Raw genomic sequence first — 25,092 nt, 5'->3', positions numbered from 1 at the left:
AGACTGTGGCGACTCGGGGAATTTCACAGCAACTTCATTGCAGTGTTAATGTAAGCCTTACTTGTGAGTAATAAATAAACTTTTAAGTGGAAACATTAACAAGCGAGTTCCCTGGGAAACAGCCTCAAATGGTGTGTCCTCCAGTCCTCGAAAGCAACAATCAAATCAAGACTGCTTCAGACCTCAAATAAGACCTTGGGCACTATAAGGATCTGTGCTAGGACCCCAACTGTTCACATTATATATTAATGATTTGGACAAGGGAACTAAATGTATTATGATACACAGTTGGGTGGGAGGGTGAGCTATGAAGAGGAGGTAGAGATGCTTTAGCATGATTTGGACAAGCTGAGTGAGTGGGCATATGCATGGTAGATTCCGTATAACATGGACAAATGTGAGGTTATCCACTTCGGTAGCCAAAAATAGGAAGACAGATTACTTGCCTGGGTGTAAATTGAGAGAGCTGGATATTCAGCGAGACCTTGGTGCCCTTGTGCATTAGCTGCTGAAAGCAAGCTTGCAGGTAGTGAGCAATAAAAGCGGCAAATTGTATGTTGGTCTTAATAGTGAGACGGTAGAGTATAGAAACAGGGATGTTTTGCTGCAATTGTATAGGGTGTTGGTGAGGTCACACCCTGGTGTGTTGTGCGCCATTTTGGTGTCCTTATCGGAGGAAGAATGTTCTTGCTACTAAGGGTTGGCACGATGGTTAGCACTGCTGCCTCACGCTGCAGGAAAGGATGTCCCGAGGCATGATACATTGGGGAGACCATGCAGACGCTATGGCAACGGATGAATGAACACCGCTCGACAATCACCAGGCTGGAGTGTTCTCTTCCTGTTGGGGAGCACTTCAGCAGTCACGGGCATTCAGCCTCTGATCTTCAGGTAAGCGTTCTCCAAGGCGGCCTTCACGATATATGACAATGCAGAATCGCTGAGCAGAAACTGATAGCCAAGTTCCGTACATGAGGATGGCCTCAACCGGGATCTTGGGTTCATGTCACACTATCTGTAACCCTCACGACTTGCCTGGACTTGCAAAATCTCACTAACTGTCCTGGCTGGAGACAATACACATCTCTTTAACCTGTGCTTAACCCTCTCTCCACTCACATTGTCTGTACCTTTAAGACTTGATTACCTGTAAAGACTCGCATTCCAACTATTATTTTGTAAATTGAGTGTGCGTCTATATATGCCCTGTTTGTGAACACAACTCCCACTCATCTGATGAAGGGGCAGTGCTCCGAAAGCTTGTGGCTTGTGCTACCAAATAAACCTGTTGGACTTTAACCTGGTGTTGTGAGACTTCTTGCTGTGCCTCAAGTGCCAGGGGTTTCGATTGCCGGCTTGGGTCACTATCTGTCTGGAGTTTGCACATTCTCCCCGTGTCTGCGTGGGTTTCCTCCGGGTGCTCCGGTCTCCTCCCACAGTCCAAAGATGTGCAGGTTAGGGGGATTGGCCATGCTAAATTGCTCCTTCGTGTCAGGGGGACTAGCTGAGATAGTGGTTGGTGCAGACTCGATGGGCTGAATGGCCGCCTTCTGCACTGTAGGATTCTATGCTATAGAAGGGGTACAGCAAAGGTTTACCAGGCTGATTCCATGGTGACAGGGTTGTCATACAAGGAGAGACCAAGTCAGTTAGATTTATATTCATTGGAGTTTAGAAGAGCAAAGGGATCTCATAGAAACTTATAAAATTCTGACAGGATTAGATAGGGTAGATTCAGAAAGAATGAATGTCCCCAATGGTGGTGAGAGTCCAGAACTAGGGGTCACAGTTTGAGGACAAGGGGTAGATCTTTTAGGACTGAGGTGAGGAGCAATTTCTTCACCCAGAGGGTGGTGAATCTTTGGAATTCACTACCACAAAAAGCAGTTGAAGCCAAAACATTGAGAGATTTTAAAAAGGAATTTGATAGAGTTCTTGGGGCTAAAGAGATCAAGGGATATATGTGTGTGTATACATATATATTATATATATATATTATTCTGAGGGGCATAGATAAGGTGAACAGTTGGAAGCTTTTTCCCAGGGCAGAAATGACAACGACAAGGGGGCACAAGTTCAAGGTAAGGGGGAAAGGTTCAGTAGAGATGTGTGGGGGAAAGTGGTGGGGGCCTGGAATACACTGCCAAGTGAGGTAGTTGAGGCAGACATGTTAGCGACATTTAAGACTTATCTGGATAGACACTTGAACAGGCAGATAGTAGAGGGACACAGGTGGTTGGTTGGGATAGGACAACATGATTAGCACAGTGGTGGAGGAGAGGAGGAGGTGGTGGAGACAGGATCAGGGTATTGAATTTGATGCTCAGCCTTGATCATAATGGATGACAGAGCAGGCTCGAAGGGCCGAATGGCTTTCACCTGTTTCTATGTATGTTTTTTTTCCTGCCCCCATTTCCCATCTGGTATTCCAACAAAGAAGGTGACAATTTATGCATAAAAATGATGAGGAGTTGCCTTCTGCTGTGGCACAGTGTCATGGGTTGGCAGTAAATCCTGTACTCTCCCTAAGCTACTATCATTCAGATGTGAGCACTGGGAGGCAGGCAGGCGAGTCGCAACCTAACTACCTGCAGCTGAGCTTGCCTCTCCTAACTCTCAGGGGCTGTTCCATAGTGTTTTTCACTTAGATTATTGTAGAAACAGTCTTGATGATGAAATACCAAGATCAGTAGCCTTTGAGGGTAAAGTCAGGAGTTGAAATCTTATTTTGACATCCCTCCTACAGGATGCAACAAAAAACTAAATCTAGCTGGACTGAGTGCACCAAAGTGGGATCAAGGTATTAAAAACTCAGCTCACTCGCTCACCTTGCACCAACTGTGGAAAAGAACTGGCACCATCATGGGAAACTTGCTGCTTAGCTTGTTCCTACCTTACAGTTAAAGGAGGGTATGACAAAAGGTAGGACTGGGATGAAAAATTGTAAACTGACGCAAAAATATTGGATTGAAAATAAAAACAATGCACATTATCTATTTGGTGCACCGTATTATATAGAATCTATAGCACAGGAAACGGCCAATCGGCCCAACAGGCCTATGCCAGTGCTTATGCTCCAGGCACGTCCCCTTCCACTCTACTAGCATATCCGACTATTCCTTTCTCTCTCACGCGGTTATTTGATTCTCCCCTTAAATGCATCTATTTTAATCACCTCATTTCTGTATGCGGTACTGAGTTCCATTTTCTTAACCACTCACTGGACATTCATTATTGATTTATTGGTGACTATATTTATGCTGTCAATAGGTCTCCAACTCCTGACAGGGGGACCTTTCTTCCGCCTCCAGTATTTTCCCTCCGGCTCCTTACCCGCTCTTGATCTTTCCGTTGAGAACTGTTGACATTACATCAGCCACCTTCATGTCTCTATTCCCCTCACCCAAAACGATCTGCCTTGGAACTTGCTACACTCTGTTTTCTCAGGCCTAACCCCAACATTGTTGTCAAACCTGCTGACAAGCATGCTGCTGTTGTCTGGTGCACTAACCTCAACTCATTTCTCCTGTACATTGATGACCATGTCGGTGTCCTCCACCACAACTGGAAAATGTCATCATTTATGATCCAAGCTCCCACCCTTCTCTCATCCTCATATGGCCCATCTCTGACACTCTCCTTCTCTTTCTTGATTTCTCCACCTCCATTTTTGGGGATAGGCTGTCTACTAATATTTACTACACATCCACTGACTCTCTGTTACCTCGACTACACTTCCTCACACCTTGTTTCCTGGAAGGACCCCATTCCATTCTCTCCTCATTGGTTCTGATGATGCTACCTTCTACAATGGTGCTTCCGACATGTCTTCCTTTGATGGTCAAACAAGGATTTTCCCCCATTATGGTTGACAAGGCCCTCAACAGTGTCCAACCCATTTCCCACACTTCAGTCCTCAGCCCTTGGCCTCACTACTAGAACTTAATAGGGTTCCCCTTGTCCTCACTTTCCACCCAACCAGCCCCCACATTTAAAGCAACAGCTAACATTTCTGCCAACTTCAATGTGATGTCACCACGAATCACATCCGCCCATCCCTTGCCAGCATTCCAAAGGGACGTGCAGCTCTGAAGAAGTCATTTCAACTCAAAACTTTAGCTCTCTTCACAAATACTGACAGACCTGCTGAATCTTTCTGGCATTTCCTGTTTTTATTCCATAGCAAGAGTTTTAACAACACCAGGTTAAAGTCCAACAGGTTTATTTGGTAGCAAATACCATTAGCTTTCGGAGCGCTGCTCCTTCGTCAGATGGAGTGGAAATCTGCTCTCAAACAGGGCACAGAGACACAAAATCAAGTTACAGAATACTGATTAGAATGCGAATCCCTACAGCCAACCAGATCTTAAAGATACAGACAATGTGGGTGGAGGGAGCATTAAGCACAGGTTAAAGAGATGTGTATTGTCTCCAGACTGGACAGCCCTCAAGTCCAGGAGGCAAGCTGTGGGGGTTACTGATAATGTGACATAAATCCAACATCCCAGTTTAGGCCGTCCTCATGTGTGCGGAACTTGGCTATCAGTTTCTGCTCAGCGACTCTGCGCTGTCGCGTGTCATGACGGCCACTTTGGAGAACGCTTACCTGAAGATCAGAGGCTGAATGCCCGTGACTGCTGAAGTGCTCCCCCACAGGAAGAGAACAGTCTTGCCTGGTGATTGTCGAGCGGTGTTCATTCATCCGTTGTCGTAGTGTCTGCATGGTTTCCCCAATGTACCATGCCTCGGGACATCCTTTCCTGCAGCGTATCAGGTAGACAACATTGGCCGAGTTGCAAGAGTAGGTACAGTGTACCTGGTAGATGGTGTTCTCACGTGAGATGATGGCATCCGTGTCGATGATCCGGCACGTCTTGCAGAGGTTGCTGTGGCAGGGTTGTGTGGTGTCGTGGTCACTGTTCTCCTGAAGGCTGGGTAGTTTGCTGCGGACAATGGTCTGTTTGAGGTTGCGCGGTTGTTTGAAGGCAAGAAGCGGGGGTGTGGGGATGGCCTTGGCGAGATGTTCGTCTTCATCAATGACATGTTGAAGGCTCCGGAGGAGATGCCGTAGCTTCTCCGCTCTGGGGAAGTACTGGACGACGAAGAGTACTCTGTCCACCGTGTCCCGTGTTTATCTTCTGAGGTGGTCGGTGCGGTTTTCCGCTGTGGCACGTCAGAACTGTTGATCGATGAGTCGAGCGCTATATCCTGTTCTTATGAGGGCATCTTTCAGCGTCTGGAGGTGTCTGTTGCGATCCTCCTCATCCGAGCAGATCCTGTGTATATGGAGGGCTTGTCCGGAGGGGATGGCTTCTTTAACGTGCTTAGATATGGCGCTCGACTCATCAATCAACAGTTCTGACGCGCCACAGCGAAAAACCACACCGACCTCCTCAGAAGACAAACACGGGACACGTGGACAGAGTACCCCCCGTCGTCCAGTACTTCCCCGGAGTGGAGAAGCTACGGCATCTCCTCCGGAGCCTTCAACAAGTCATTGATGAAGACGAACATCTCGCCAAGGCCATCCCCACACCCCCACCTCTTGCCTTCAAACAACTGTGCAACCTCAAACAGACCATTGTCCGCAGCAAACTACCCAGCCTTCAGGAGAACAGTGACCACGACACCACACAACCCTGCCACAGCAACCTCTGCAAGACGTGCCGGATCATCGACACGGATGCCATAATCTCACGTGAGAACACCATCTACCAGGTACACGGTACCTACTCTTGCAACTCGGCCAACGTTGTCTACCTGATACGCTGCAGGAAAGGATGTCCCGAGGCATGGTACATTGGGGAAACCATGCAGACGCTACGACAACAGATGAATGAACACCGCTCGACAATCACCAGGCAAGACTGTTCTCTTCCTGTGGGGGAGCACTTCAGCAGTCACGGGCATTCAGCCTCTGATCTTCAGGCAAGCCTTCTCCAAAGCGGCCTTCACGACACACGACAGCGCAGAGCCGCTGAGCAGAAACTGATAGCCACGTTCCGCACACATGAGGACAGCCTAAACCGGGATGTTGGATTTATGTCACATTATCAGTAACCCCCACAGCTTGCCTCCTGGACTTGTGGGCTGTCCTGTCTGGAGACAATACACATCTCTTTAACCTGTGCTTAATGCTCCCTCCACCCACATTGTCTGTATCTTTAAGATCTGGTTGGATGTAGGGATTCGCATTCTAATCAGTATTCTGTAACTTGATTTTGTGTCTCTGTGCCCTGTTTGAGAGCAGATTTCCACTCCATCTGACGAAGGAGCAGCGCTCCGAAAGCTAATGGTATTTGCTACCAAATAAACCTGTTGGACTTCAACCTGGTGTTGTTAAAACTCTTACTGGGTTTACCCCAGTCCAACGCCGGCATCTCCACATCATTTATTCCATAGCAACAGCTCCCTCCACAACACCCAATCCACTCCTTTATCATCCCCAATACAATTCAAAGGATAACACCTGGCTTACCTCCTGTCTCCTCGCTGACCAAGGCCCCAAAACTTCCTTCCACGCAAAAAAGTGATTTACTTGTACTTTTTTCAAATTGGTATCGTGTAGTCACTGCTCACTGGGAAGACTAAATACAGAGGGGGTTGCGAAACATCTCGAAGTCTGTAAGTACGATCCTGATCTTCTGATTGCTTGTCATTTTCATTCACCACTTTTTTTAAAGTTAAGTTTATTTATTAGTGTCACAAGTAGGTTTACATTAACATTGCAATGAAGTTGCTGTGAAAATCCCCTAATCGCCACACTCTGGTGCCTGTTTGGGTACACTGAGGGAGAATTTAGCATGGCCAATGTACCCTAACCAGCACGTCTTTCGGACTGTGGGAGGAAACTGAAGCATCCAGAGGAAATCCACGCAGACCTAGAGAGAATATGCAGACTCCACACAGATAGTGACCCAACGTGGGAATGGAACCGGGGTCCCTGGCGCTGTGAGGCAGCAGTGCTAACCACTGTGCCACCTGTTGCCCTTTTGCTCACATTTCTGCCCTCAGCCTGCATGCAACGTTCCAGCGAAACCCAATGCAAACTGGAGGAACAGCACCTCATCTTCTGATTGGTCACTTTACAGCCTACTGGACTAACACCGAATTCAACAAATTGAGACCATAAACTCGGTCCTTGGTTTTGCATTTTTTGCCAAGCATGTGTCTGTATCTTGTTTTCATGGTTTTGCTTTTTTCAGAGCTGTCTTTTATTCTGCTGTATGAATCTTCTAACTCTGAACCCACACTTTGTTTCTTTACTACAACAATTAGTCCTCCCTTTTTGTTCCATGATATCTCTTATTTAATCTGCCCCCTGCCCCCCAACCTATCCCCACTCTCTCCTTTTTTCTACCTGACCATACCCGACTTTTTAAACAGCATGAAGCCCATCTCACTTCTACCCGTCTTCAGTTTCAAAGATAACATGTTGGACTGGAAATGTTAACTGTTTCACTCTCCACAGGTGCTGCCGGACCTGCTGCGTTTTCTCGCACTGTTACTTCAGATTTCCAGCATCAGTAGTTTTGCTTTTATTATATTTATGCTCCCTTGTTTTGATTGCCTATTGTTTTAAAGGCCGCTGTGAGTCACCTCTCAGACTGTTCTTTTCTTGAGACCCCCAACCTGTTCAGTCTTTCCTGATCGTTAAACCCTCTCAGTACTGGTGTCTGCAAATTATTTTCGTGATATGGAAACCACAACTGATTTAGAGTACTCCGAATGTAGTCTAACCAAGGTTCTGCACAAGTTTAACATATATTCATTGCTTTTCAATTCTATTCCTCTGGAAACAAACTCTGTGCTTTGGTGCATTTCTGAGGCCTTATTAACCTATGTTGCTTTCTTTCATGGGGCATAGATCAGCTAGATAGTCAATATCTTTTCCAAAGGTAGGGGAGTCTAAAATTAGGTTTAAGGTGAGAGGGGAGATACAAAAGGGTCCAGAAGGGCAATGTTTTCACACAGAGGGTGGTGAGTGTCTGGAACTAGCTGCCAGAGATAGTAGTAGAGGTGGGTACAATTTTCTCTTTTAACAAGCACTGAGACAGTTACATGGGTACGGTGGGTATAGAGGGATATGGACCAAAGGCGAGACTAGCTTAGTGGGCTAAAAAAAAAGGGGTGGCATGGACAAGTTGGGCCGAAGGGCCTATTTCCATGCTGTAAACCACTATGACTCTATAATAATTTGTGAACCTGTATCCTTAGACCACTTTGCTTCTGTACCCCACTTCAGACACTTACTTTTCAAAAAAATAAGTAGCTTCCTTTCTCCTCCTATCAAAATGCACCATCTCGTGCTTATCTATATTAATAGAGATCATTTCTCTGGACGGTACCTGTAGTTCCTGGCTGCGAAATAAGTGCAGACATTGGGATTGTTTTGAGGATGGTCGTTGCTGGTTTTGAAGAGGCAGGTGACACGTTGCCAAGGCTGACGAATGTCTGCTTAAGGCCCACATTCCCCGCCTGGGAGGTGGTGATGATGGTGGCAGGCTTCCCGTCTGCTGAAGTAACGAGCTTCAAAATGGTAGCTCCTGGGGGCAGCTGACCTTTGGTCTAACATGTTCAAAATAATAAAAAGCTGTCAGTTCTACTACAGGAGAATGAATCCAACGGTTCAAAATAAGTTGTAGTCTGGGCAAACAAACCGCTCATGAAAGCCTGACAGTGTGCAAAAGATGTATTTTTAAAAGTAAAATGACCAACACATAAGGCTGAGTTGCAAAAACAGTAGTAATAATAAAACAAATGTGTTTTGCAGTTAGCCAAAACATAATCGAATTTTAATTTCAAATGTTTGCAACACACACATTTAAACAAAGAATCTGGCAATTATTCATGCTTTGCACACATTTTACATGATGCATAATTTAAAAATATCTGAATAGGTCAATGACAGAATGTTTGAAGGCTGGGATTGCTCCATTTACAATAAGCAACCCAAGAGTTCAAAGGAGGTGCAGTTTTCATCGCTGAAATTGTTCAGCATTAGCACTGCTGCAGGGGAAGGGAACACAAGTCACCATATGCCAGGGGTTTCCACACTAGCTCTAACATTTTGAGCCACGTAATCAGTAGCAGCTGTGGGCCCAGCATTGTGTCGGTCACTCTTTTTGTTCCAAAAGCTAAAAAGGATGTTAACTTTGGGGTAGGGAAAAAGTTTGAGATGAAAACACGAGGGGGATATGTACCGTGGACGGCACGGTAGCATAGTGGTTAGCACTGCTGCTTCACAGCTCCAGGGACCTGGGTTCAATTCCCGGCTTGGGTCACTGTCTGTGTGGAGTTTGCACATTCTCCCCGTGTCTGCGTGGGTTTCCTCCGGGTGCTCCGATTTCCTTCCACAGTCCAAAGATGTGCGGGTTAGGTTGATTGGCCATGCTAAAATTGCCCCTTAGTGTCCTGAGATGCGCAGGTTAGAGGGATTCGCAGGTAAATGTGTAGGGATATGAGGGTAGGGCCTGGGTGGGATTGTGGTCGGTGCAGACTCGATGAGCCAGATGGCCTCTTTCTGCACTGTAGGGTTTCTATGATTCTATGAAGTAAATCCTCGTGCTGAGATGTGTTTCTCAGCTGTAGACGGAAGCTTCCCAATCTCAGATGCTGGGAGCAGCGCACCGAAACTAGCTGCTAAACAAAATGGGCACTAATGTTTTCTTTTTCCCCCCCTTAATACCGTAAGATTTTTTTGGGCAAGGAAATCAAGTGTAAACCAAACTTATACTGTTTGTAACTGGAATTAAATCTCTTGGAATTAAGTTAAGTTTCTTTCTGAAATGAATAAAATCTGAGCTCCCTCATGAGTGCGGAATAAGGCTGGTTGACACAATAACAGTTTGCCACCTTCACACCCAATTGTTCCATTAATGTGTGTAAATCTCAGTGGGGAGAAATGGGGAAGGTGGGGAGGGCATGGGAACACGTGGCTCCCATGGTATCTCAGCTCATGGGAAAGGCACAGTATACTGGACAGAACAATTGCTCAGACATCAGAGATATGGGTTGGTATGAATTAAGTCCTTTCTCAAGGGATATACAAATCCACTTGCTTTTGTGCACCTTCATTGTATTGTTGGCAAGAAAAAGACCAGCTAGTGCACCAAACCTGTTGTTCAGAACCTCTCCATCAGTAATTGCAGATTTTTCCAGTTAATTCATTAAAAAGAAAGCTCAATATTAACCTGCAAAACAAACCACTCATACAATGTAGTGTAATTTACCAACCTGGAAAATCTGTGTAAGTGGCCCAGTGGAGCCTGGGCCTGAGATGGTGGCCTGTTGCCCTGGTTTAGCCTGCAGGGTTAACACTTTTCCCAAGTTAGAAATCTAGGATGAGAGGAATAGAAATTGCAACAAAGGTAAAATACACGGAAAATTATTACACACTAAATGACAACACAAACACCAAAGCTGATCATCAAGGCTTTTCATACTTCTGTTACTTTCCTTCATAATTAGCAAAGCAAACTACTAGCTTACCCCACCCTCCCATCGATAAGCCACGAAGAAATTAAAAGTAAAGTTGTCTTGGTGAAATCTCTTGGCTATTATCCACATGCCAAATATTTCTGAGTATAAAAGCAGTGACTTAATTCGAGGGGCTATTGAGGTGCAGGTAAAATCACACGTACCACACTACCAGGTCAAAGAATGAGGAGTTCCTTGCACACTAATTTTCCTGTCCCACTCCCACCACAATTTCCCTTAGAAGCAGAAACTTTTGTTGGATTAAAGTGCCATAGGTACCAGCACCTAATTGACATCAGTTCATGCATTGGCCATGACAGGTTAGTGCCCACCGGGCTGTTCTATGGCAGGAGGAGATGATAGCTAAGCAAACTCCATTCTGCTTCCTGCATCATCTAACATGATGTGGAGATTTCCCCCATTAGAACTGTCTCCAGTTATTCGCTCCCCTTCAGTTTTCTCCTCACCTGAAGCTGTTGTAGTTTAGCTAAATGCACTTCAGAGAATCAGTGTGCTATCTACATGTGTAACTGTAAAGCACAAATTGATGCCCCACATGAGGTCTGATAGCTGGTGCAGAGTGAGAGTTGAACCTGCCAGAATAGGCATTGCTGCTCCAATATCAAAGAATAATTAGGAAGCTTACAATAAGGATACATCAGAGCAGCACAAAAATGACTAACAGATAGTTTGAAGCAAGCACGAGTTTGAACAAAGAACAGTACAGCACAGGAACAGTCCCTTCGGCCCTCCAAGCCTGCCCGAATCACGTTGTCCTATCTTGACCAACTGCCTGTATCCCTCTATTCCCTGCGTGTTCATGTGTCTATCCAGATATGTCATAAATGTCACTAACGTGTCTGCCTCAACTACCTCACTTGGCAGTGCATTCCAGGCCCCTACAAAAAAACTTTCTTCATACATCTCTACTGAACCTTTCACTCCTTACATTCAACTTATGCCCCCTTGTCATTGTCACTTCTGCCCTGGCAAAAAGCTTCCAACTGTTCACCCTATCTATGCCCCTCATAATTTTATAAACTATCAGGTTGCCCCTCAGCCTCCGTCTTTCCAGGGAGAACAATCCCAGTTTATTAAATCTCTCCTCATAGCTAATACCCTCCATACCAGGCAACATCCTGGGAAACCTTTTCTGCACTCTCTCCAAAGCCTCGACGCCCTTCTGGTAGTGTGGTGACCAGAATTGGACACAGTATTCCAAATGTGGCCTAACCAATGTTTTATACAACTGTAACATAATTTGCCAACTTTTATACTCTATGCTCCACCTGATGAAAGCGAGCAAGCCATATGCTTTCTTCACCATCTGTTCCACCTGTGCTGCCACTTTTAAGAATCTGTGGACCTGTACTCCCAGATCTCTTTGTGTCTATGCTCCTGATGGTTCAGCCATTTATTTTATAGCTCCTACCTCAGTTGGATCTACCAAAATGCATCACCTCGCACCTGTCCGGATTAAATTCCATTTGCCATTTCTCTGCCCAATTTTCCAGCCTATCATCACTTTCCAGCAATCTTATCCGCAAACTTGCTAATCAGACCAGCTACATTTTCTTCCAAGTCATTTATATATATTACAAACAGCAGAGGTCCCAACACTGATCCCTGCGGAACACCACTAGTCACAGACCTCCATTCAGAAAAACACCTTCCCACCGTGACACACTGTCTTCTATGGCCAAGCCAGTTCTCATCCGCCTAGCTAGTTCATCCCTGATCCCGTGGGATTTAATCTTTTGCACCAGCCTACCATGAGAGGCCTTGTCAAATGCTTTACTAAAGTCCATTAGACAACATCCATGGCCCTTCCCTTGTCAATCACTTTTGTCACCTCCTCAAAAAAACTCAATCAAATTAATGAGACATGACCTCTCTCATACAAAACCATACTGTCTGTTGCTAATAAGACCATTGAGTTCCAAATGTGTTTAGATCCTAAGAATCTTCTCCAACAATTTCACTATGACTGAAGTCAAGCTCACTGGCTATAATTACCCGGGTTATCCTTGAAACCCTTCTTAAATAATGAGACAACATTGGCCATCTTCCAATCCTCTGGGGCCTTTTAGGAGACTGCTTTAAAAAATTAAACAGCCAGAGTAAGTAGTCACGATTTAAATAAAAATCACAACATAGGAAATAGGAATAGGCCATTTGGCCCCTCTCGAGTCTGCTCCACCATTCAATTAGATCACAGCTCATCACCTTCCTCAACTACCCCCACCTCCGTTGATATCTTTAACGTCTAGAAATCACTTATCTCTGGCTTGAACACACTCAATGACTGGTGCAGAGAATTCCAAAGACTCACCATCCTGAGTGAAGAAATTATTTTTCATCTCAGTCTCGAATGGAACAAAAATAGAAGATGCTGGAAAAATTCAGCAGGTCTGGCAGCATCTGTGGAGAGAGAAACAAAGTTAACATTTCAAATCTGTTGACTTCTTCAGAGCTCCGAAGAGTCATACAGACTTGTAACATTAACTTGGTTTCTCTCTCTATTTCATGGGGGGGTGCTGGTGTAGAGTGCCGAGCCATCCATTGTGACGAGGAGTGTTCCTGGTTCAACTGGTCCATGGCTGCTGAGTTTCTGTAAGAAGTCCATAGTGTCACGACAGAAGCTGGGGGTTCCTTGTACAATGGGTTTCAGGATGCCTTCGACGTAGCCAGAGAGTTCTCACACAGGGTCTCATTGCCTGATATGATGGGACGAGAGTGTGTGTTGGCCTTGTGTATCTTTGGGAGGCGGTAGAGATCTCCAATGCAGGGAATACGTGGGACGACTGCACGTAGGATGCTCTGAAGGGTCTGGATCAATACAGTGTCCAATGGTGTACCACGGGGATCTGTGCCAGGTCCCCTATTAGTCATCATTTATATAAACCACATAATAGATGACTACATGGGGGGTAGGATTAGCAAGATGACACAAAGATTGGCCAGGTAGTTAACAGTGAGGTTGAGTGTCTTGGGCTACAGGAAGATATAGATGGGATTGTCAAATGGTCAGGTAAGAGGGAATTTAACCCTGGAAAGTGAGGTGATATACTTTGGAAGGAGTAATTTGACAAGGAAGTTTTCATTGAATGGCATGACACTTGGAAGTTCTCTGGAACAAAGGGGCCTTGGCATGTTTGTTCATAGATCCGGAAGGCAGAGGGCATGTTAATGGAGTGCTGAAAAGGTCATATGGGACACTTGCCTTTATCAATTGAACAGGGAGTTGTCTAGAACTTCGGTGAGGCCGCAACTGGAGTACAGTGTGCAATTCTGGTCACCACATTATAGGAAGGATGTGATTAGATTGGAGGGGGTGCAAGGAGATTCACCAGGATGTTGCTTGGGATGGAACATTTAAGTTATGAAGAGAGGTTGGATAGACTTGGATTGCTTTGCTTGGAGCAGAGAAGATTGAGGGGCGATCTGATCGAGTTGGACAGGAGAATGAGGGGCATGGACATGGTGGATAGGGAGCAACTGTTCCCCTTAGTTTATGGGCTAGTCACAAGGGGACAAGTTCAAAGTGAGGGATGTGAGGAAAAACCTTTTTACCAAGAGGGTGGTGATGGTCTGGAATGTGCTGCCTGGGAGGGTAGTAGAGGCAGATTGCCTCACATCCTTTAAAAAAAGTACCTGGATGAGCACTTGACACATCATAACATTCAAGGCTATGGGCCAAATGCTAGTAAATGGGATTAGGTAGGTAAGTTAGGTGGTTCTCACTTGTCAGTGCAGACTTAGTGGGCTGAAGGGCCCCTTCTGCACTGTATGATTCTGTGATATCTGCCCTTGGGTAAGGAGAACAAAACTGTACACAACTCTCCAGGTATGGCCTCACCAGGACTCTATGCACTTGCAAGAAGACATCTTTCATCCTGTACTCAAACCTTCTTGCAATAAAGGCCAATGTACCATTTGTCTTCCTAATTGCTTTCTGCACCTGCATGTTATCTTTCAGTACTTATGAATAAGGACATCCAGGGCCCTTTGGACATCAACACTTCCCAATCACTCACCATTTAAGAAATACTCCTTGTTTCTGTTTTTTTCTACCAAAGTGAATAACTTCATATTTTTTCCACATTATATTCTATGTGCTGTGTTTTTGCCCAGTCACTAAGCCTGTCTAAATCCCCTTGAAACCTCTGTGCATCCTCCTCACAACTCCCACCTCGATTTGTATCATCAGCAAAATTGGAAATAGTGCATTTGGTCCCCATGTCTAAATCATTGATACAGATTGTGAATACTCAGGCCCACAAGAACTAATCTTACGGTACTTGGCTGGTCACAGCCTGCCAACCCGAGATTAACCTGTTTATTCCTGCTCTGCTTTCTGTCCGTTAACCAACTCTCAATCCATGCCTGCATATTACCCCAATCCCATGTGCCCTAACTTTGTTTACTAAACTTACTAACTAAGATAATAATTTACAATCATTCTCCTAACAATAATACTGACAGTAAACACAAATTCACCAGCTACGGAACACAATCTAGAGTTGACATCCTTACCAGTGTGCTTCCGCCTGCCATGGAGATAGGGCTTTTAACCAGTGTGATGGTTTTTGTGACCCCTCCCACCATAGTAGTCACCACCTGTGCCTGCTGGGCCACAGTGACTGTCCCTGATTTGTGCACCGTGATGATGGGTCTAGCTGAAGTAGTGGCAGCAGCAGAATGAGTGGGAGTCACTAACTGGGCAGCAGCAGTCTTCAACATCGAGGTTGCTGGTGTGTTAACCTGGAAAGCAGAAGCAAATCAATACTGAGATAAGTAGGTGAAAGGCATTCCAGGAATAAAGATATCCCATCCCCTCATTGTTTGGGATAAACAGTAATATGAAGACTTCACACTCAAAGTCTTCAAAACCACACAGAAGCCACACCACCTGTTCCAGTCCAGCATGGTGGCACAGTGGTAGCACTGCTGCCTCACAGCGCCAGGGACCCAAGTAGATTCCTGGCTTGGGTCACTGTCTGTGTGGAGTTTGCACATTCTCCATCTGTCTGCGTGGGTTTCCTCCGGGTGCTCCGGTTTCCCCCCGCAAAAAGTCCAAAGATGTGCAGGTTAGGTGAATTGGTAATGCTAAATTCTCCCTCAGTGTACCCGAACAGGCACCGGACTGTGGCGACTAGGGGATTTTCACAGTAACTTCATTGCAGTGTGAATGTATGCCTACTTGTGACTAATAAATAAACTTTTTACTTTACTTAAAGTTACCCCAAAAAGTCAGGATCACCCAACCTAAGTAACAAAGACCTATAGATCTTAAGTTGGATACCTGGTGCAGAGGCCTGTAGATGTTAAAATTCATATTATACATTCCACTCTCTAGATTGTGACATATATCACACTATAATATTGACACTGAGTTGTGTAAGATTGTGGGGGGTGGAGAGGGGCTAGTAATATGCCAGGCTAATACAACACAGCTAATCTTCAAAATAGCAGTCAAAAGGGAAAAGATGGGGATTGGGCAACTGGGTGAGAATGCTGAGAGGCAAGTGGGGCAAGGTTTTGGCTAAGGTGACATCCTTTCCTGAGTCGGAAAAGTGCATGGGTCAAACTCCACTATATAGTCAGTGCCACTGGGTAGAGACCAGCTTCTCCATTTTTAATTTCTTTAAAATTCATTCTCAGAATGTGGGCATTGCTGGCAAGTCTAACATTTGTTACCTTTCCCAAACTATTCTTTTGAATTGCTACAATTTGTGGAGTTCTGGATTAACATCTAGCAAGGTACTCAGTGGGTGAATCCTTCTTGTTGTAGGGTTCATGGGAGCCCATAAAACCTTCCCTCCTTACAAGATTACAACGCCTCTACTTTCTCAGAAGACTAAGGATGTCGGCTACGACTCTCACCAACTTTTACAGATGCACCGTAGAAAGCATTCTTTCTAGTTGTATCACAGCTTGGTATGGCTCCTGCTCTGTCTAGACCGCAAGGAACTACAAAAGGTTGTGAATGTAGCCCAATCCATCATGCAAACCAGCCTCCCATCCATTGACTCTGTCTACACTTCCCACTGCCTCGACAAAGCAGCCAGCATAATTAAGGACCCTGGACATTCTCTCTTCCATCTTCTTCCGTCGGGAAAAAGATACAAAAGTCCGAGGTCACATACCAACCGACTTAAGAATAGCTTCTTCCCTACTGCTGTCAGACTTTTCAATGGACTTACCTTGCATTAAGTTGATCTTTCTCTACACCCTAGATATGACTGTAACACTACATTCTGCACTCTCTCCTTTCCTTCTCTATGAATGGTATGTTTAGTCTGTATAGCGTGCAAGAAACAATACTTTTCACTGTATGTTAATATATGTGACAATAATAAATCTAATCAAAATTAACCAACCTATTGGCCAGTATAAAGATGGTTATGGCCGTGAAAGGATTGTTCATATTCACTAATAATTTGCCTGCGAATCCTACTTCACACCAGTCTCCAAGGGTAGAGTGCGCAGGTATAAAATAAGCTACTTAGAATGTTTTTTTTTAAAAAAGGAAGTGACTTACCATGACCGATGGAGTGGCGACCTTCATAGTGGTAGCCAGTGTACTGGTTCCAGGAGCAACTGCCATAGTTTTGACCATGGTTGTACTAGCGTGAAGTCCAATTGAGCTAACTGCTGTGCTGGAAGGAATCTTCTGAGTAGCAGCAGCTGCTGCAGCCAAAGCTGCCATTCCACTCATCTGTGGACTGGAAGTCAGTGGCTGGGAGACAGAAAGGTTACAAACAAAAGCATCAATAAAGGCACAAATGGAATGCAACACCAATCTCCAACACAACACCAAACTTCCCCTTCACTCATAACACATTTGGAAAAGAGTAGAGGAGCCAACACTATCCAGATCAAACTTGCAAAGAAAAACTTAGAGGGCTCTCTGCTGCCTAGTGATAGAGGTCATGGAAGCATTTTCTAGCTTCCATTTCTTCCCCTTTCTCCAAAGAGTGAAGACTAAGCAGCCCAGAGGAAAAGCAGAAATTAACAGCAGGATGATCTTGGCTTATCAATGGTCTCAGAAAACCATGGTTCATGACAGATTAAATCTAATAAAAAGCCAAGTGATTCATTCTGGTAGGAAGAATGAGGACAGACAGTATAAATTAAATGGTACAATGTTAAACAGGATTCAGGAACAGAGAGACCTGGGGGTATATGTACACAAGACTTTGAAGTTAACAGAACATGATGACAAGCCTATTAAAGATTAATGAGATCACTGAATTTATAATTAGATGCATTGAATACAAAAACAAGGAAGCTATGCTAAACCTTTATGAAAAACCTTAGTTCCCTGATGGAACATTGTAGCCAGCTCTAACGTGAGATTCACGTACCAGGACTCTATACCGCAGGGTTCGACAATCTCTCTCATTTTACATAGTATATTGCTTTTCTGTTCTTCCTGCCAAAATGGACAAGTTCACATTTTCTCACATTATACCCGATTTGCCAATTTTTCCCCCCCACTTACAACTCACTTTGCAGACTCCTTAAGCCCTCTACACAACCTACATTCATACTGTGCTAACCCCCACAAGGTCCATGTGGAAATCACCAATTGATCTCCCTGTGAGGCTTGTTGAGTACAAGTTCCCCTGGTAACAGGCAGTGACCTGCCCAGGACTGGGCCTGCTGAACTGTAGTCCCAGGCAGGGATTACACCACGGTAGTAGTTTTACATGCATTCTGTAATAAACTATGTTCGTTTCCAGTCAGGCTTCTCGAGTCATTATCTATCTACCTTTGCACCTTCAGCAATTTTAGCAACCATACACTCAGTTCTTCCATCCAGGTCATTGACATAGATTGTAATTAGTCCTAACACTGAACCCTGCAGCGCTCCACTTGTTACAACTTACCAACCTGAAATGACCCATTTACCCCTACTCTCTGCTTCCTGTTAGCTAACCAACACTGTGCTATACAAACAAAATGTGCTGGAAAAACTTAGTAGGTCTGGCAGCATCTATGGAGAGAGAGAGTGAGTAAATGTTGAGCCCAATAATACTCCTTCAGAATCCTCTATTCAGGCTTATATGTTACCCCCTACACCAGGACCTTATTTTACCTTTTCAAATGTCTTTGAAAATCCACATATACCACATCTACAGGTTCTCCTTGATCCCTTTGCTTATTACTTCCTCAAAGAACTCCAATTAGTCAAACACTTTTTCCCTTTTGCAAAACCATGTTACTCTGCCTGATTGTATCAGGATTTTCTTGGCGCCCTATTCCTTATTAGTAGATTGTAGCACTTTCCCTATGATATTAGGTTAACTGGTCTGTAGTTTCCTGCTTTGTGTCTGCCTCATTTAATAGATAAGTTACATTCACTATGTTCCCAATCTGATGGGACCGTTCCAATATCTAGAGTATTTTGAAAAAATACAGCCAATGCATTTACCAGCTCAGCAGCCACTCAGCATCCTAGGATGCAGGCCAATAGGTCCTGGATCTTGTCAGTCTTTAGTTCTGATTTGTCAATATATTTTCATTGATGATTGTAATGGCTTTAAGTTCCTCTCTACCGTTCATCTCTTCATAGAATCCCTAGTGCAGGAGAGGCCATTTGGCCCATTGAATCTGCACCAACTCTGACAGAGTATCTTACCCAGGCCCTCTCCCCTGCCCTATCGCTGTAACCCCACACATTTCCCATGGCTAATCCCCCTAACCTATACATCTTGGGACACTAAGGGCAATTTAGCACGGCCAATCCCTCTAACCTGCGCATCTTTGGACTGTAGGAAGAAACCGGAGCACCCGTTGGAAACCCACGCAGACACGGGGAGAATGTGCAAACTCCACAGACAGTGACCCAAGGCCAGAATTGAACCCGGGTCCCTGGAGCTGTGAGGCAGCAGTGCTAACCACTGTCGCCCTACTCGATCTATAAGAATTTCTGCAATGTTATTTACACCCTCTACAGTGAAGACAGACACAAAATATCTGTCCAACGCTTCCGCCATTTCCTCATTTCCCAATTTTAATTCCCCAAACTCTAGAGTACCAATGCTCACTTAGTTATTTTCCTTTTAAATACTTGCAGAAATCCTTGCTATCTTTTTTATATTTCATCCTAACTTTCTCTAGTACTCTAATCTTTTTCTCATTTTTATTTCTGGCACCAAACTTCAGAAGAAAGTCAATAGAAACCCAGAAAATAGTAGCAGGAGTAGGCCATTCTGCCCTTCGAGCCTGCTCCGTCATTCAAATTGATCATGGCTGATCATCAAGTTCAATATCGTGATCCCACTGTAAGGCCTCGAGAGGAGGAAGAGATTTACAGAAATGATCTCATGACTTCAGTTACATGGAGAAACTAGGGTTGGTACATAGAAAAAATATTTTCTGTACAGGAGCTTTTCGTCCAATCATATATGCACCCGCTGCTATAGGATTGAGGATCCCCCATTGTTATGCAGTCAAAGGGCTGGTCTCTATCTCTGCTGCCCTTTTTCCACCATGTTTCTGGGCCACAGGAAACTTGTCCCCCATGATAAGGTTCACCACGCTTCACCCCACTCCGTTATTCTACTATAACCATTTACGCCTCCTCTAGGCCCATTTTTCATTTCTTTACTTGCCCCATGACCTCCTCTGTCATGCACCGTCATTCCCTTCCCTTTGTCATTTAATCTCTTTTGCCTTCCAGCCTGTCACAGAATTTCCCCTTTGTTCTTTCCCCTCAACCCCCTGTTATTTTTCCCTATGTCTCTTCACTTGCTTAAAACCTAACAGCATATTCTAGCTGTAATGAAAGGTCAATTACCTGGAGCAATAAATGTATTTTTTCCTCTAGAGATACTACAAAAACAAAGGGAAAGAACAAAGGGGGAATTCTGTGATGGGTTGGATGGCAAGAGAGATCAGTACTTGTCAGTTGAACAGAATGGATGAAACTAGGGACTTTCTTACATGCACTAAACTGGGTTATTCAAATGGCCACAAACATTTTTCTGGTGCAACACTCTTAAATAACCACTTGTACACTTGCTGTGCAAAATACGAATTACAACAGTCTACAATGCTGACCGCTAAACCTATGCCTCAAATCACATGCTTTGTTCGTACAGAGGCACCTGGAAAGAGCATCCTAAAGAATAAGTTGCATCAGCTGTTACCCAGTATGAGGAGCTTGACCAAAAATTACACAGGATTTAAAGGGCTTCAAACCACAATATGTAGTAATGCACCTGCAGAACTGCACACTGTACTCTACAGAAACCACAACAGATGTTAAACTTACAGTCCCTGCTGTGGTCTGCGCTGGCATCACCATGCGAACACCTGGTGGAAGGGCTGCCACGGTGATGGGTGTTTTGTTCAGAGGTGCAGCTTGCCGTTGCACAGTAATGAGGGGTGTGGCTGAAGCTGCTGTTGTGACCACCAGCTGCCCTGTCGCGGCTCTGACCATCGGTGAGCCTATAATGAGAGGTCAGTTAAATATCAGCTCAAAGAAATTAGTGAGCCTCGAAAGAGAAGGACTTGCATTTCTACCCTAAAGGCACCCCAAAGCAGTTTACAGCCAATGAAGTACTTTTTGGAACTGCTGCAATTTAAAAAACATGGTGAGCTATTTACACACAGCAAGTTGCTGCAAACAACATTACATTGGTGTTAATGTTGGCTGAGATATAAATGTTGGTCTGGACACTGCTAAGAACACCCCTGCTCCTCTTGGAATATTACTATGGGATCTTTCACATTAACCTATGATGGAAGATAGGGTTTTGGTTTAATAGCTCAGGCAAAAGATGACACCTTGTGACAGTACAGCATCCCCTCAGTCGTGCACTGGAGCGTCCACCGAGATTTTGTACTCAACCTTCTGATCATAGAATCCCTACAGAGCAGAAAGAGGCCATTTGGCCCATCATGTCTGCACCAACAACAAGCCCACCCAGGCCCTATCCCCGTAACCCCACGTATCTGGATTTACACTATGTAACAACTTAATTATAAATGTCTTGATATTCTTTTAGCCTATTTAATTAATATACATAATTTTTCACAGAGAACTTCTCTTCCTCCTCCCTGTAGATTTTGTATAATCTTTATTGCTATTTTAACTGAGTAACTCTTCCATTTTGAAGCCAACTTTTTAGATTGTGCTTCCTCCACATTAAAGCTTTAAATTAGTCCCTTTTTCTCCAATCACGATAGCTCAGCATTATTTCCCAGTTATCCTTTATTGTTCACTCCCTACACATCTTGGAACACGAAGGGGCAATTTAGCATGGCCAATGCACCTAACCCGCACATCTTTGGAGTGTGGGATGAAGCCGGAGCACCCGGAGGGAACCCACACGGACAAGGGGAGAACGTGCAAACTCCACACAGACAGTGACCCAAGCCGGGAATCGAACCCAGGTCTCTGGAGCTGTGAGGCAGCAGTGCTAACCACCCGATCCAAGAAAGGAGAGCTACCGTGGGTCATGGTTGACACCTCAAGCAGCTGTGCCCAAGCCTTTTAACATTGTGAACCTCTTTGCGGGGTGCACTGAGCCATACAAGCCAGATATAAAGTTCAAATCAATTTAGACATTACATAAAGGATTGGACTGGTCTTGCGGCTCAGAGTTAAAGGTAAAGAAAAGAACAAAAACTCATTTATATAGCATGTTTCACATCCCAAGTTTGGTTCAAAATGCTTCACATCCAATTGAGAGATCAGCTTACTTCTGAGGTACAATTGCTGGTGTTCTGTAGACAAATGCAGTCACTAAAATCACTGCAAGGTTCCACAAATAACAAGCAACAGAAATGATTGGTTGATCCATTACTGTTGGTTCAGGGACAGCCAGGAGAATTCCTGTTCTTTAAAAACTGCATGGGATCTTTTACGCCTCTTATGGCACTCAAAGTGCCCCAGTGTTTCTTCTGGCTGGGTTCAGCTAACTTCAAGTTTTGAGCTGTACTGCTTAACACCACAGCTGAAGATACATTTCCCCCAAGCCATTGGCGGTTAGGCATTCAAGATGGGGTATGTGAGGTCGTACAGGGGTGATTCTCCCATCCCGCTGCGCTGATTTTGTAGTGTAGTGGGATGGGAGATTTAAATGTGGCCGGGTTAGTGAAATCCGCACTAGGCACCTGAGCACGATTTCCGGCACCATCTTTTCTGCCTATTTCCAGTGCGGAGCTGCATAATGAACGCTCGTAGTAATTTTAATATAAATTTAAATATAATTAGTGGGCCTGGGACTGACGTCTCCGGGCCTGCTAGCCTCTCCCCCTCCGCCAGGAGTATTTCACTCCAGCGGGGTTTACAGCAGCTTCCCACTTGCGGGGAGCTGGCGACCAGACCCCGCTGGAGTGAAGAGGGGGCAAATCGGGGCAGCTTGGCAGTGTCAGCCTGGCCCCCCCTGGCATTGCCCAAGAGGCAAAGTGGCAATCCCCCGGGGGCACCACCAGGCATTAGGCAGTGCCAAGGGGCTAGGCAGGGATCCCGCTGCCACTCTTGCAGGGCTGGCCAGCGATCGAGCTAGCCAGCAATTGGGAGGCCGTCAGTGCAGGGCTATTGCGTATGGGCCGATCTTTGTGCATGCACAGTGGCCCACTCAGCGCGAAGCTGCTGGCCTCTCCAGCGGGTATAGGTCCCCCGCCCCAGCTTTTCAGCACGACTCATGCTAGGACACTTTGATGCACAGAATGCGGGAGATTGATTTTGAAAATCCCACTGAAAAAAGGGGCGGGATTTACTCCAGTTTTTATGCAAATTCGGCACTTAGCATTTTTGGGGGAGAATTCCACCCGTCCTCTTAAAAATACAGAGTCCACATTGACCAGAACATGCTGGAGTGGGGCATCGTGCCATGTGCCTAGTTTGTCAAGTTTCTTTCTTTCTTAAAATTCAGCTTAAAAAAAAAATCAGTGTCACAAATAGTTTGACGTTCAAGCATTAACTTTGCGAGCAATGGGACCATCAGTCCATCTCCTTAACCAATACAATTTAAAGATTGAGAAAGAAATCCAAACAATGGCAAAGGAACTCGGGTGAATTAGAGTCAAATTAGATACAGAAAGAGAACAGAAGTGGGGAAAGGAAGATTGGATCGAGAGTGTACAAAGGGAAAAAAAGACAGAAAACTTTGTTTTTAAAATTCTAGAAACAATTTACAATGTGCATGAGAGTCCACAGTTCCAATTCTTTTTTTTTCTTGTTTGGGACATGAATCATTTAATGGTCCTTACATCATTAAGTACCAGCCCAAACATTCTGCAGGAAGTTACTGTTTTAACAACACAAATGCAGCAATTTCTCGAAGCTGATAGAGGAGGTTGATGACAAGATGTCATTCCCACAAGGTTAACTTTGATTTGCAGTTTACAACGTGCATCTTCTTTGCCACAAACTGCTGTTATTAACACATCAATAATGGCACGCGCGTTAAACTCACCAGTATTTGTCAGAAAAATTGACATAAAACTTACGCATCATATACAACACTCCATCAATAATTTTTCTACCAAAGGAAATCAAAGGTAGTGGCTTACCTGGTCCGCGTGGAGAAGCTACAGCAGCAGGAATTCTGACTACGGTTGGTGACGTTGCACCAGTGGTCAGGGTTGCAGCCTGCATTCCTACAGCAGTGGTTGTCTGTGTAACAAAGCGGATTCCTGGCTGTACCGGAGCAGGTGATATTGGTGCCGGCGCCGCAGGAGCAGGACTGCTGGATGGCCGGATGCCCGAGACGGCAGAACTTGACAAAGGGGTCACAGCGGCAGCAGCTGTTGGGACGTCGTACTTCTGAAGCTGAAGCAAGTAGCTGTCAGCAGTGGGTATCGATCCCCAACTGACCTCAAGGGAGTTGGTACTCGCCCGAACCAGCTGGACTTTACTAGGAGCAGGAGGTTTTTCTAATAAGAAAAAGGTGATGGGAAATTTAGTTTACATAGAAGGAGGTATAAATGGAACAGGTGAAGGGTGTGGAGCTGGGGAAAATGTGGTAAAGATGAAGGAGCCATTTGGTCCATCTAGCTCTCCCTCTCTTCAGCACAGCACTTGGCACCAGAGTTTGTCTTCACCACCTTTCTATGTATTACCCAGTGCAGAAACATGTTCTGACATTGGATTTTGGCAGTTTACTCCCATTCCCTTTGTTGTACAATTATGATTTTTTTTCTTAGCATAATGCTGTACACTCTTGTGGTACAAAGAGAATGTTTGTCCATCATGTGTTCGTATCAGCTTTCAAAGCACAATCTAATTGATGCCAGCCCCCTGCCCTTTTCCAAATACACAAATTATTTGCTTTTGCTAATCTTCCCCCTTTCACATGCCTAAAGGAGCTTTAGTGTCATTAGTTTACTCTCATATTCTATTTTCCTTTCCAGGGGAATTTCACAGTAACTTCATTGCAGTGTTAATGTAAGCCTTCCTCGTCACTAATAAATAAATTTTACATTAATCTTTTACTTAGTTCTCCTTTGCTGAATTCTAAAACGTTCTCAAATTCAGCTTACCATATTTTTGGACAACTTTATACACCTCTCCCTTTGATCAAATGCAATCCTTGACTTCTCTTGTTATCTACAGGTTGAACACAGTGCTGGGTTTTCGTGCATTAAAGG

General features: G+C 44.7%; 1 protein-coding gene across 1 annotated transcript in view; it reads right to left on the bottom strand.

Moving 5' to 3' along the window:
* Nucleotides 1–25,092, bottom strand: part of LOC144491747 (host cell factor 1-like) — a 109,477-nt gene that overhangs the window by 49,812 nt on the left and 34,573 nt on the right. The window contains exons 8-13 of the mRNA XM_078209995.1: nucleotides 24,016–24,378; nucleotides 20,765–20,940; nucleotides 17,024–17,221; nucleotides 15,016–15,243; nucleotides 10,237–10,338; nucleotides 8,349–8,568 (exon numbers count right to left, since the gene is read on the bottom strand). Coding sequence (XP_078066121.1) covers nucleotides 8,349–8,568; nucleotides 10,237–10,338; nucleotides 15,016–15,243; nucleotides 17,024–17,221; nucleotides 20,765–20,940; nucleotides 24,016–24,378 — 1,287 coding nt within the window. The remainder of the gene's footprint in view (nucleotides 1–8,348; nucleotides 8,569–10,236; nucleotides 10,339–15,015; nucleotides 15,244–17,023; nucleotides 17,222–20,764; nucleotides 20,941–24,015; nucleotides 24,379–25,092) is intronic.

The sequence above is a fragment of the Mustelus asterias genome, chromosome 3, assembly GCF_964213995.1.
Source record: "Mustelus asterias chromosome 3, sMusAst1.hap1.1, whole genome shotgun sequence".
NCBI lineage: Eukaryota > Metazoa > Chordata > Chondrichthyes > Carcharhiniformes > Triakidae > Mustelus > Mustelus asterias.
Note: the sequence above shows the minus strand (reverse complement) of the source record. Positions and strands in the feature narration are given on the sequence as shown.